The sequence below is a fragment of the Anabrus simplex genome, chromosome 1 (genome assembly GCF_040414725.1).
Source record: "Anabrus simplex isolate iqAnaSimp1 chromosome 1, ASM4041472v1, whole genome shotgun sequence".
Taxonomy (NCBI): domain Eukaryota; kingdom Metazoa; phylum Arthropoda; class Insecta; order Orthoptera; family Tettigoniidae; genus Anabrus; species Anabrus simplex.
In genome coordinates, this window is record NC_090265.1 from 67,975,360 (window position 1) to 67,989,033 (window position 13,674).

Below are 13,674 nucleotides of genomic sequence, written 5' to 3' on the forward strand. Positions count from 1 at the left end.
AGATCACAATATGAAGATAAAGTTGGAATTCAAGAGGACAAATTGGGGCAAATATTCGTTTATAGGAAGGGGAGTTAGGGGTTGGAATAACTTACCAAGGGAGATGTTCGATAAATTTCCAATTTCTTTGCAATCATTTAAGAAAGGGGTAGGAAAACAACAGATAGGGAATCTGTCACCTGGGCGACTTCCCTAAATGCAGATGAGTAGTGATTGCATAGCTTGCTTCTCACACATCAGAATCAGCATGGCAGCCATCCTGTGACAATATTATGATCTTTCCTACTTCTAAAAACTCCACTGAAGATTATTCATCTGCTAATGTCATTCCACGCAATCTCTCCACTACTGTAATTAAAACTGAGAGGACTTTTCCTCTTCGGTGAAACTTAACATTTCTCATCATTTACCATTATACCATCATCTGCTGTTCATCTCACAACATTGTCGAGGTCTTTTTGTGATTGCATACCATCCTGTTACTTATTATTCTATACAGTATAATATCATTCACAAAAAAGCTTATTTGTGATTTCAGTTCTTTACTCATCTCACTTATATATATAAGAAAATACAAATATTCAAGACTACTGCCTTGAGAAAATCCCTCTTTATCATTACAGAATCATATGAAACTTCACCTACTCATATTCTCCGAGATCTGAATTCTAGAAATGTAGCCACTGATTCAATAATTTTTTTGTGTAATCCATTGACCCTCATTTTCGTCCATAGTGTCCCATGATATGCCCTATCAAAAGCCTTGGATAAGTCAGTAGTGATACAGTCCCTTTACCGCTTGAATCTAAATTATCTGCTGCATTTTGCTGGAATTCTACAAGTTGAATCACACTGGAATAACCTTTCTGAAAGCCAAACTGCCTTTTATCAAATGACTTAGTAATTTTGTAAACTTGTCTAATATAATCAGCAAGAATGCTTTCCTAGAGCTTACATGCAACACGTCAAGCCAATTTACCTGGAATTATCCGCTTTATATTTATGATGATGATGATGATGATGATGATGATGATGATGATGATGATGATGATGATGGTTGTTGTTGTTGTTGTTGTTGTTGTTGTTGTTTAAATAGGCATAACATCTAGGTCATCGGCCCTTATATTTATCACCCTTTCCTTTGTACACAGGAGTTACTATAAAAACACTCCATTCCTTAGGAATAGCTCATTCGTGCAAATCAGGAATCAAATAAGTATTTCAGTTATGGTGCTATATTTCAAGCCATTGACTTTGTATATCCCCAGAAATCTTATAGATTTCAGCTGCTTTTCTGGTTTTCAACTCATGTCAGTACTTTGCTAGTATTAGTCACTTCCTCCATCTGAATATTATTTACAGGATACTGAAGTCTATTTGTGAAGCATTTTGCATTTTTGAGAAAATGCTCCAAGTCTGCTGCAGCATTCCATTTATCAGTTCCCCAATTTAGAGACTAATATTTACGATAGTTAGTTTTCTGGGGTCTACCTTTTACTTTATCTGGATGATCAGTCCTGCTTATGTAACAGGGCTTTTTTTGTTGGCCATTCCAACTCTTCCCAATCTAGTTTCTATGTAAGCATTGTACATGACATGAACCTTCCTCTTTTCTTTCTACCCCCCAGCGTCTCCCACCCAAGTTCTTCCTGTCATACTTGTCCCACCACATTTAACATTGATATCATGAAATACAAACCTTGCAGCTTTTTTCTGTATCATCTCTATAGTTCATTGATGAACCCTGTTTGGTATGGGTCCTATATGGCTGCTCTGTATCACCCTCATCACGACTTCCTACATGAGTGTCCCATTTTAAATCTCTCTTTATGTGGATTCCTAGGTACTTAAATTAGCAACTCTCCACAAGAGCTTTGTACACCATTAACCCATTAACTACTAAATTTTCTACCTGTGATCTAAACTGGTTCCAAGATTTTGTAGCTAGGAAAAATAACTCTAAGTATGCACTTTGAATAACTATCATCAAACATGAGCCCAAAATGGAGATCAGTCACAAGTATCAAACCACAGCAACAGGAAATCTGTTTGTGAAAACAAAATAATATTAAGTTTAATTTAATCTATAAGTAACAAAATAAGATTCTTTATAATAACATGACTTTCAGCCAGGGGTAGCTCGATACCACCCATGCAAAACATGCTTTTGGCATCACACATATTTTCCTCCCTGTTTATATCTCCTACCCCCAAGCTATCCATACACACTGACCTGAACCAACTCCCCATCGAAATATGCATTGCATATTATTATGTTACCAGTAACATTCATTTATCTGTGCTAATAACTTACTAGCCTACTTAAGATACTGCACCAGGCGAGTTGGCCGTGCGCGTAGAGGCGTGCGGCTGTGAGCTTGCATCCGGGAGATAGTAGGTTCGAATCCCACTATCGGCAACCCTGAAAATGGTTTTCCGTGATTTCCCATTTTCACACCAGGCAAATGCTGGGGTTGTACCTTAATTAAGGCCACGGCCGCTTCCTTCCAACATCTAGTTCTTTCCTATCCCATTGTTGCCATAAGATCTATCTGTGTCGGTGCGACGTAAAGCCCCTAGCAAAAAAAAAAAAAAAATACTGCAGTTCATAATCATTTTCCCCTGTAAGTGTTGGGTGGTAGAATACATCTATGGTATCCCCTTCCTGTCGTAAGAGGGGACTAGGTACAAATATCAATGCTGTAGCAGCATTGCGCCAACCGATATGGTAGTATAGTTGTAGTGGCCAAGAGCCATCCCTGCTCGCAGCTTTTTAAAAACAAGAAGCTTTGAAAAACCTGTGTTCTTCCTATAAATAACACTACAATCAGTATGTTTTTTTAAACAATCCAACAATTATTTCAAGCACAGGCTTGACCCCAAGTTCTGGACAATAACAGAAAGAAAACAACAAAATAGAAGGTCTTAATACGCTCATGTTCGTAAAAGAAACAGAACACCTTGAAAGACTAGAGATACGAAGTTCATATTCACAGGACCTGTTCATTAGTATGTTCTGCAGAAACGATGAGCATTTCAGTCACCTAGGTTCAGCTTGTGTCCTGTTGCCTAGAAGGCACTGGGTCCTCCATGGGCACTGATAGCTTGTTCCATCCATTCATGCATCGATGCGTATAAGGCGCGAATGGCGTCCTGGGGTATAGCCACCCATGCTGCATCATCTGGTTCCACAGTTCAAGTTTGGTGGTTGGCATTGGGTCACAGCACCACACATTTAACCATATCCCACACATTTTTGATTGGCGACAAGTCCGGTAATCAGGCAGGCCAGGGCAACAAGTCAGACATCCTGCGACAACAAGAAGGCATGTTTTCGTTCAGCAACAGGTGGTCGTGCATTGTCCTGCTGAAATGTGGTGTCTGGGGTGTGGTGCAGAAAGGGTATGGCTATGGGTCGCAGGATGTCATTCATATAGGTCAAACTGGTCACAGTGCCCTGGACATGCACGAACTGTGATTTGTGGTTGTACCCAATAGTACCCCACACCATAAGGCCTTCATTTCGTGCTGTATGTCTTGTGCGAATGCAGTCAGTGCGATGCCTCTCCCCCTGTCTGTGGTGAACAAAAATGCAGCCATCGTTTTCAAACAAACAGAACCTGTATTCGTCTGAAAACACTATCTGCTGCCATCTCTGTACCCAGTGACGTTCCATTCACCATTGCAGTCTAGCATGTTAGCATGTTTATGCACATTAGTCAAAGGTAGGTGGAGAAGTGGACGACGCGCTGGTAATCCAGACCATAATAAACGGCGATGGACTGTCACTCCTGATAGTGTACGATGTGTTACACTGTTCCACTGTTTCACCAGAACCGACGAGGATGCAGATCTGTCCTGCAATGCCATTCGGATGAGGTGTCGATCTTCTCGGCAGGGTGGTCTGGGTGGTGCGAACAGACTCATCTTGTCATGTTCTATGGCCTTCTGTGAACCATTCTGTACACACCCGTTGCACTGCCGACACACTTCGTCCCACAGGAGCAGCAATTTCCCGGATGGATGCATCATGTTCTCTCATGCCAATAATTCGCCCTCTTTCAAACTCACTCATTTGAGAGTACAGTTCTCACATCCATCTGTGAGGCATCCTGCATGTCTGCTCAAGTCACACTGATCCATTACCTTCAGTTTATAGCGATAACGAGAGCCGCAGGCACATTTTACCAGTCGGTGATGGTGTGCCGAGATATCGATGTGGACCTTGAACCTGAAGGCCGACATGGTTCAAATGCTAATCATTTCTTCAGAAGATACTAGTTCACATGTCCTGTGAATATGAACTTCCTATCTGTAGTCTTTAAGGTGTTCTGGTTTTTATGAACATGAGTGTAATTGGGTAACTCCACCTTTACAATACTGTCCAGTATTGAAAAATGAAAACCTACAACCTGTTTTCCAGTCTTTGACCGGGTCAGGGATGTAATGAATGAAACATATATAGGCTGTTATTACAATGGGGTCGCCACTCCCAAGGTGATTTATTAATGACTGATAAATGCTATGAAATGATAATGGAGTGTGTTGCTGGAATGAAAAATGACAGGGAAAACCGGAGTACCCAGAGAAAAACCTGTCCCGCCTCCGCTTTGTCCAGCACAAATCTCACATGGAGTGACCGGGATTTGAACCACGGTATCCAGCGGTGAGAGGCCAATGCGCTGCCGTCTGAGCCACGGAGGCTCTACTGTCCAGTATTATTCCTTTATATTTTATTTTAAAAAGGGACATGTTTTGCCTCTTCCATACGAGACATCTTCAGCCTAAATGTAATTATAATAAGAAACACATGATATTCTTGGTAACACTAGAAACAATGATTTATCCATAAAATAGAAGAGGTGAAACATGTCCCTTTTTGAAATAAAATAAAAAGTATTATAAAGTGTGGAGTTACCCAATTATTAAGACCTTCTATTTTTTGGGGTTGACAGTATAGATTAATTATGAAATTTATTTCTTGTGGTAGAAAGAATAATATCAGCATTGCCAATGTAAGGATTACTACAAAATTTAAGCAGCCAATGATTTCTGAATTAGTGATCATGGCAATTATAGTGTAGAATGAAAAAACATTTTTAATGATCAGCAACCATTTTCAGCAAAAATTTGTTAGAAGCATCTATAAAGTGCAAAGATATAATATGTTCTCTGTTGGAATCTACTGCAGAAAAGTAAAGGTGATTGTCACAAGTTTTGAAAGATATCATCTCATTTTGACAAGAAAATCAATATAAAAAGCATTAGAGATTTCTTTACCTTTAAATGAGCTATACAATTCCTTGCCTGCTGATAGTTTTTATTTTGACTTTTTAAATGGTGACTATAATGGACTAAATTATTATCTGTCACAGTTCAGCTGGAAGGAGATGTTTCAAAATCTATCAATTGATAAAGCAGTAGAAATCTTCTATTCAGTACTACATTATGGCATGGAACTTTACATCCCTATACAGAATTTTAAGACTCCCAAATTCCCTAAGTGGTTTAATCATAAATTGAAGTCCCTGATTATTGAAAAGAAGAAAGCACACAAGCGATACAAAATATCAGGTCTCAATAGTGATTATCAGCATTTCTCGAAATTAAGAAATGAATGCAAGTCTGAATCTAAATCTTGCTATACAATGTATGTCTCCAACTGTGAACAAAGTATTACTTCCAATCCACAGAAATTCTGGCAATGTCTCAGTTCTAAAAGGTCATGTGATAATATTCCTTCAACAATGCATCTTAATAAAGTTACAGCAGATACTGGAGAAAATATTGTCAATCTTTTTGCTAACCACTTTTCATCTGTTTATTCTTCTTATCAGAATAGTAGTAGTATGTCATATGATTATCCTTTCTCTGTCAATCTATCAGTTATAAACATTAGTAAGGCAGAAATTTACAACAAACTGATATCTCTGGAATTAACGAAAACTGTCGGACCTGATGGTGTTTCAACGTACCTGCTCAAGTACTGCTCATTTAATTTATGTGAAGCACTCTTTTATCTAAACAGACTTTCAACGTATTAGGTCATGTTACGTACATGTAGTACGTGTTGAAGAGATGTTAAGTACAGAACAAAAATGGCCAGCCGGACACCAGTGGGATCCGAACCCACAACCTCCCAATTTCGCGTCGGTTGCTCTACCATTTGAGCTATGGTGGCCTAGGCCATCTTTGTTCTGTTTGAAAGGATCTGAGCTAGAGGTCTGGCACTGCTGCTAGCACACTGTAGAGTGCGTTTAAGTCGCCCATTGTGGGGCATGTCAATGAATATTGAATTTTCACGACCGCATTGTAATCGAAACAGACTTTCAACATATTAGGTCGTGTTACGTACATGTAGTACGTGTTGAAGAGATGTTAAGTACAGAACAAAAATGGCCAGCCGGACACCAGTGGGAGGTTGTGGGTTCGGATCCCACTGGTGTCCGGCTGGCCATTTTTGTTCTGTACTTAACATCTCTTCAACACGTACTACATGTACGTAACACGACCTAATATGTTGAAAGTCTGTTTCGATTACAATGCGGTTGTGAAAATTCAATATTCACTCTTTTATCTGTTCAACTTATCATTAAACCAAGGCGTTTTTCCAGTGGAATGGAAGAAAGGATTTGTTAGTCCAGTTTTCAAAAATGGTGATAAAACTGACATAAATCAATATAGACCAGTTATAATCTCTTCTCATATTTCCAAAATTTTTGACTCAATAATTCTTGACAAAATCACACCTCTCTTTAGAAACATCATCATTGATGAGCAACATGGATTCTTTTCAGGACGGTCAACCTGTAGCAATCTTCTTTTATTCTATCAGTTCTTCTTGGATGCAATAGAGAACCACTCCCAAGTGGACTGCATTTATACAGACTTCTCAAAAGCTTTTGACACTGTCGACCACGATATCTGCAAAAACTAATAGGCTACGGAATTAATGGGCCTCTCCTCTCATGGTTTGAATCGTATCTTAAAAATCGCCTGCAGATTGTGAAAATAAGGAATCATTTTTCTGCGCCTATTATTGTTACCAGTGGAGTTCCTCAAGGGTCTCACCTTGCGCCCTTACTTTTTACTCTCTACATAAATGACATTAAAAATATACTTAAGAATTCTGAATTGCTTTTGTTTGCTGATGATGCAAAATTTTTTATGCAAATTAATTGTCCACTTGATTGTTTAAAACTTCAAGAAGATTTACATCATCTGGAAAAGTACTGTATTCAAAATGGGTTGAAACTTAATCATGAAAAATGTAAAATAATATCGTTTTTTAAAAACAAGAAGAAAATATCATTTCAGTACAAATTTAGTAATAACAACATTCTAACTCCTGTTTTATTATACGGAAAATGAAATTTATAAATAATAATACGGAAGCCAACCAGGCAAAACGTAAGGCATTTAAATATCAGATTGGTGCAAAAACACTTTTCTTGTCTATACTTCTAACTCCTGTTTCACAAGTTAATGACCTTGGTGTTTTATTCAGTTATAACCTATCGTTTAATGAACATATTGAAAATATTTGTAAGAAAGCATTTCAAAGATTGTGTTGCATTACTAGATATTCTAGAGAATTTTCAAACTTAGCTACCTATCGATTGCTGTATGTGTCTATGGTACGCCCTATACTAGAATACTGTACACCTGTTTGGAACCCTTCTCATCAGACCTCTATCCATAGATTAGATTCAGTACAACATAAATTTCTTCGTTTATGTTCATTTAGAGCAGGATTCTCATATGATAATGTTGATTATACATCCTTACAACAGTCCTTAAATATGCATAGCCTGTCACAACGCCGTGAATTATTGGATACACTCTTCATTTTTAAATTGCTTCATTCCTTGGTGAATTGTCCACAACTCCTTGCAAAAATTAACGTACATGTACCAGACAGACGCACAAGGTTCAAGAATACATTGTTTACAAATTGGCATAGAACTAACTACGCATTTAATGGGCCAATTGAACGAATGTCAAGATCTCTAAACAAAGTGGATATTGATGTATTTAACTGCTCATTGTCAAAATTGAGAAATCACTTGCATAATCTCCAGAATTGACTATTACTTTCCTGTGATTACTTGTAATATAACCTGTGTATATATCTGTACATATTTTTCTACTTATACTCCATTGAACTTTCTTTTTAGTGTGTTTTGTTTTGTTTATTCTTCTCTACTGTTACGTAAAATGGTATTACCATTAATAAAGTATTATTATTATTATTATTATTATTATTATTATTATTATTATTATTATTATTATTATTATTATTATTATTATTATTATTATTGTTGTTGTTGTTGTTGTTGTTGTTGTTGTTGTTGTTATTAATTTTCTTTGATAATGACCATAGCGATTCCTTTTCATTATATTTATTTCAACCAAAGAATGGAATTGAATTGGTATGGTAGTGACTATGAAATTCGGAAATCACTCATGTACTGTACTAATGTACTAAGTCGTATGGTTTGAGTGGAGTTGGTGATTGGTGGGTATTGTTATTTTAAGAAGCTAAGCAGTGAGGTTATCAGACCCATTTGGAGCAAGGTGAAGGTGAGGAGGTTTATGAAGACATGTTATATATTTGTAGAAAAATGACCACGTTGCTGAGAAGATTTTTGTTTTTAATAGTGTTACTACTTAATCGTGTTAATGTTTTCTACTTTTACTCAATTTACTTAATATGTTTCCTTCTCTTTTTCAGTAGAACATGTGTATATTTTTATTAATTGTTCCAGGTTTTTAACGATTTGGGTACAGAAGTTATTCAGTGTGCCTTCGAGGGCTACAATGCATGTGTTTTTGCATATGGGCAAACTGGAAGTGGGAAGACATTCACTATGATGGGATCACCGGTAAGTTTCAGCAGGTTGATGCATGCATTTCCTTTATTACTTAAGAGAAAGACACCGGGATTTAAACAACTTTTGTCTAACGGACTTCTAGAATGGTGGGTCCTACACTTTGATAATAATTTGGTTTCATCAAATGGACAAATGTCATTAAAACTCAATTGGCAGTATGTCAAGATATAACTTGTAAGTTTTTCAGTCTGTTGAAACATGAAATGTAACACGTAGCATACTATAAGATACTTGTAAGAAATTACAGTTATGGAATTCATATTACAATTGTTCTTTTACAGGTATCTTATAGTGTACCAAGTGTTATGTTTCATGTTTTGATAAACTGAAAAACTTAAAAGTTATATTAACTAAGTTGGCACTGGAAAAGAATGGCTTCCTTTTTAATAAAAGTATGTCCATAAACAATAATGAAAGAATTTCATTTCTTATTTCAATGTACATCAGAATTAAGGTAAATCAAGCCATATACAGTATACAAAGATAGGACCACCGAAAGTAGCACATAATAGTGCAACATGGAGGCAGGTAGTAGCAGACTGGTAGTGTTTACTCCAAGATTTATTAACTATCACTAATTGCTATACAATCACATAGGCACAATAATCACTCAATTAGCTCTCTCTCTCTCTCTCTCTGTTCCCACTGTTTCCTTACACAAGTTATTCAGTCTAACATTCAAGGGCTAAAACAAGTACACTATGTCACTTCTGCAACAGTCACTCAGACTCTAGGGCAGTTTGCTATACACTGTACTTACTGTACTACAGTAGCAGCCACACACATCACAGTTCGCACACGCGCACAAAGTCTCACAAATCGGTATGTGTAACGGAGTTTGCATACTACTGACAGTCTTCACACACACTGTCCCACGTCACTCAGCTGCACTGTTCTGTCACTCCACACACAGCACTCTGTTGACACTGTAGCACGCTGATCCAGTATTCACAGCAGTACACACAGTTTACAGCACTATCTGCAACTGCACTACACTGAACCTGTGGCTGTAGCACTCCCTGCTCTCAATTGCTTTCTGACTGAGTTCACACCGAGCCATCTCAGGCTAGTCCGACCTGTCTTTTATAGGGAGGCCCACCCTTCCAGGTGCTTCATGAGAACGGAAGCCCCTGGGAATTTCTGGAAGTCGAATCCTCCGATGCAACTTTCTTGTAATTTCAAATATTGCCGGAAGACAGGTAGTGATCACACCTGTGGTGGTGGTGGTGGTGGTGGTGGTGGTGGTGGTGGTGGTGGTGGTGGTGGTAGTAGTAGATGGACTGGCCAATGAGCACCTGACTTTTCTCTGACTGGTTATTTGTAGCAAAAGAGAATGGGGCTATATCTCAATGATGCCGCTTGTAGGGTTGCCAGGTTTTTGAAATGCGAATAAGGGAGAAGTCATGTAAACACGACATAACGACATTTGCTCAAGAAAACGCTGATATATAATTTACTGTGCTAGGTATAATTACATTGTAGGCACAAACTTTAATACAGTATTTTGCTGCTTCATTTTCTACATAAAAAGTTTAAAACCCTTATTTTTCTTCACTTTTAGCCTTTTTCAATAATGCTGAATCTCTCTTAATCCCACATTATAACACTAGTATGAGTACTCTTGCTCTCATGCCACCACAGCACAACACAAACTGCCAGCTTTAACAATTCCTGCTTGGGCTCGGCGCTGGCGGTTCGCTCGCCTACTACATGATCCGATCACAGTGCAGAATCGCTAGATGAAGAATAATGAACTGAATTGCAGGATCGGTAAATGTTACTGTAAATAGATAATATTAACATTGCAAAACTGAGTTGTTTAAATATGGGGGGGGGCTTCCTGTATGCTGTTAAAAAGGGACAGTACATTGGACATTCAAATACGAGAAACCCTGTATATTAAAAGACACCTGGCAACCCTAGTCGCTCACGGTTAGAGCTGACTAGCTTTCTCCGCAGAAAGTCGCACATTACAAGGGTGGACAGCGTCACAACAGAAAAAAAAAATGCAATGACAGGCCAGTGTGGGAAGAGGAAGAAATAATTACTTATATTGTCCTGTTGTTTTCCTTTTCCACTTTTTCTTGTTTGTTCTGTGTTTCGAATCTTGTACCACCTGTATTAATCAATCAATTACTACTGATCTGCATTTAGGACAGTTGCCCAGGTGGCAGATTCCCTATCTGTTGTTTTCCTAGCCTTTTCTTAAATGATTGCAAAGAAATTGGAAATTTATTGAACATCTCCCTTGCTAAGTTATTCCAATCCCTAACTCCCCTTCCTATAAACAAATATTTGCCCCAATTTGTCCTCATGAATTCCAACTTTATCTTCATACTGTGATCTTTCCTACTTTTAAAGACACCACTCAATATTCGTCTACTAATGTCATTCCACGCCATCTCTCCACTGACAACTTGCAACATACCACTTTGGTATTATAAATTTACTCATTTGGAACAAATATTTCAGGTTCCCTATGGGAATCAACAACTTTATCATCTGATGGCCAGATAGGCATCAATTTTTGAAAATGAGACAAAGTCTCTCATAGTGCATTGGCACTGTTGGTGGTTCCAAGTAGCCTACGCAGTGGCCTCCACGGTATGCACTAGCCATGCGTCTTGGTGGGTGTGCTATTTACCAACTGATGAGCCCAACTTGGCACACTGGGGCGAAATGATGGCCATCAGGAATGAGTTAACTGGAAAATTTATAATGCCCAATAACGGACCAACTATATTGGTATTACATACCACTTAGTCAAGCAGCTCATCTCCTTTCTCCCGTCTTTCCAGCCCAAACTTATTGCAACATTTTTGTAACGCTACTCTTTTGTCCGGAATCACCCAGAACAAATCGAGCTGCTTTTCTTTGGATTTTTTCCAGATCTTGAATCAATTAATTCTGGTGAGGGGTGTCATACAGTGGAACCATACTCTAGTTGACGTCTTACCAGAGACTTATATGGCCTCTCCTTTACATCCTTACTACAACCCCTAAATACCCTCATAACCATGTGCAGAGATCTGTACCCTTTATTTACAATCATATTTATGTGATTTCCTCAATGAAGATCTTTCCTTGTATTAACACCTAGGTACTTACAATGATCTCCAAAAGGAACTTTCACCCCATCAGCATAGTAATTCAAACCGAGAGGACTTTTCCTATTTGTGAAACAACCTGAATTTTACCCCCGTTTAACATCATACCATTGCCTACTGTCCATCTCACAACATTATCGAGGTCATTTTGCAGTTGCTCACAGTCTTGTAACTTATTTATTACTCTGTACCAGGACCTCTTAAACGCCCAAAATCTCACGTGTACAAACTGAGGTGCATACGTCGTGTGCATTGCTCCCACTCGGCTCAGCTCGGACCATTGCGTCGTCTCGGGGGACTCAGCTAAACTCGGCTCGGATTTGAAGCACTACGGAACAAATAAGGAAGAGGGAGACAGGTGTGGGGAAAGAGAGAGAGAGCACTATTGCTCCAAATCGAGGAGTGGGATTCTGCACTTTGGTCAACCAAGCAAAGTCGTCTTTTGCACTGTGCACCGCGCACTGCTCTGGTGCATGCACGCTGAGAGGTCCTGCTCTGTACCGAATAACATAATATGCAAAAAGCCTTATCTCTGATTCCAGTTCTTTACTCATATCATTTATATATGTAAGAAAACATAAGGGTCCAACAATACTGCCTTGAGGAATTCTCCTCTTAATTATTACAGGGTCAGATGAAGATTTGCCTACTCTAATTCTCTGAGTTCTATTTTCTAGAAATATAGCCACTCATTCAGTCACTCTTTTGTTTATTCAATTGCACTCATTTTTGCCAGTAGTCCTCCATGATCTACCCTATCAAATGCCTTAGATAGGTTAATCGCAATACAATCGATTTGACCTCCTGAATCCAGGACATTTGTTATATCTTGCTGGAATCCTACAAGTTGAGCTTCAGTGGAATAACCTTTCCTAAACCCGAACTACCTTCTATTGAACCAGTTATCAATTCTGCAAACATGCCTAATATAATCAGAAAGAATGCTTTTCTAAAGCTTACATGCAATGTACAGTACAATTCCATTAGTCCGGCATCCAACAGTCCGGAACGCCCGATGGTCCGGCACCATTCCAGGGTTTTTTAAATGTTATTATCTCTTAATAATGATCTCTCATGAACAATTTGATACATTATTTGTTGAAACCAATCGAAGTGTATTTTTTATTATTTCAAAGTTAATAGTGCAAATGTATCCGATGCAATCCATTTGTTATGCACTGACTTACTTAAATATCTCTACAGTATCTCTGGAAATATTCAGCCTAGAAGGCTGTGTGCTATACTGAGTACTGGAAAGCCAACCATATGATAAAAAAATATTTCAAAAATTGAATGTATGGGCCACGTTAAAAAACGGATGGGAACATGCCTTCAAAAATTGAAGCGGACAGAAGAAAAAGAGGAGTTGTAGGCGGAAAGACTCTAAATGTTAAAGGAAGACTTACAGATAAAAACATCAATGAACTCCGGCATTATTATGTAATGGCAATAAGAAACAACACGTTTGAAAAGAGGAGTGTTAGTAAACTAATGATTCTGCTGACCAACATTTTACTGCAAATCGCCGTGTTACAGCTGTTTTCGCTGTACGCCTTAACCTATATCGTAGTAAGAGTTACTGCCCGATAGTCCGGCATTTTCGGTAATCCGGCACCAGGCTGGTCCCGAACGTGCTGGACTATCGGACTTCTACTGTATGTCAAACTGACAGG

At 38.4% G+C, this 13,674-nt stretch overlaps 1 protein-coding gene across 1 annotated transcript in view; it reads left to right on the forward strand.

Annotated features, from left to right (window-relative positions):
- Klp98A (kinesin-like protein 98A) overlaps positions 1-13,674 on the forward strand; it is a 471,801-nt gene that overhangs the window by 237,438 nt on the left and 220,689 nt on the right. Inside the window, exon 4 of the mRNA XM_067156284.2 lies at positions 8,769-8,885. Coding sequence (XP_067012385.2) covers positions 8,769-8,885 — 117 coding nt within the window. The remainder of the gene's footprint in view (positions 1-8,768; positions 8,886-13,674) is intronic.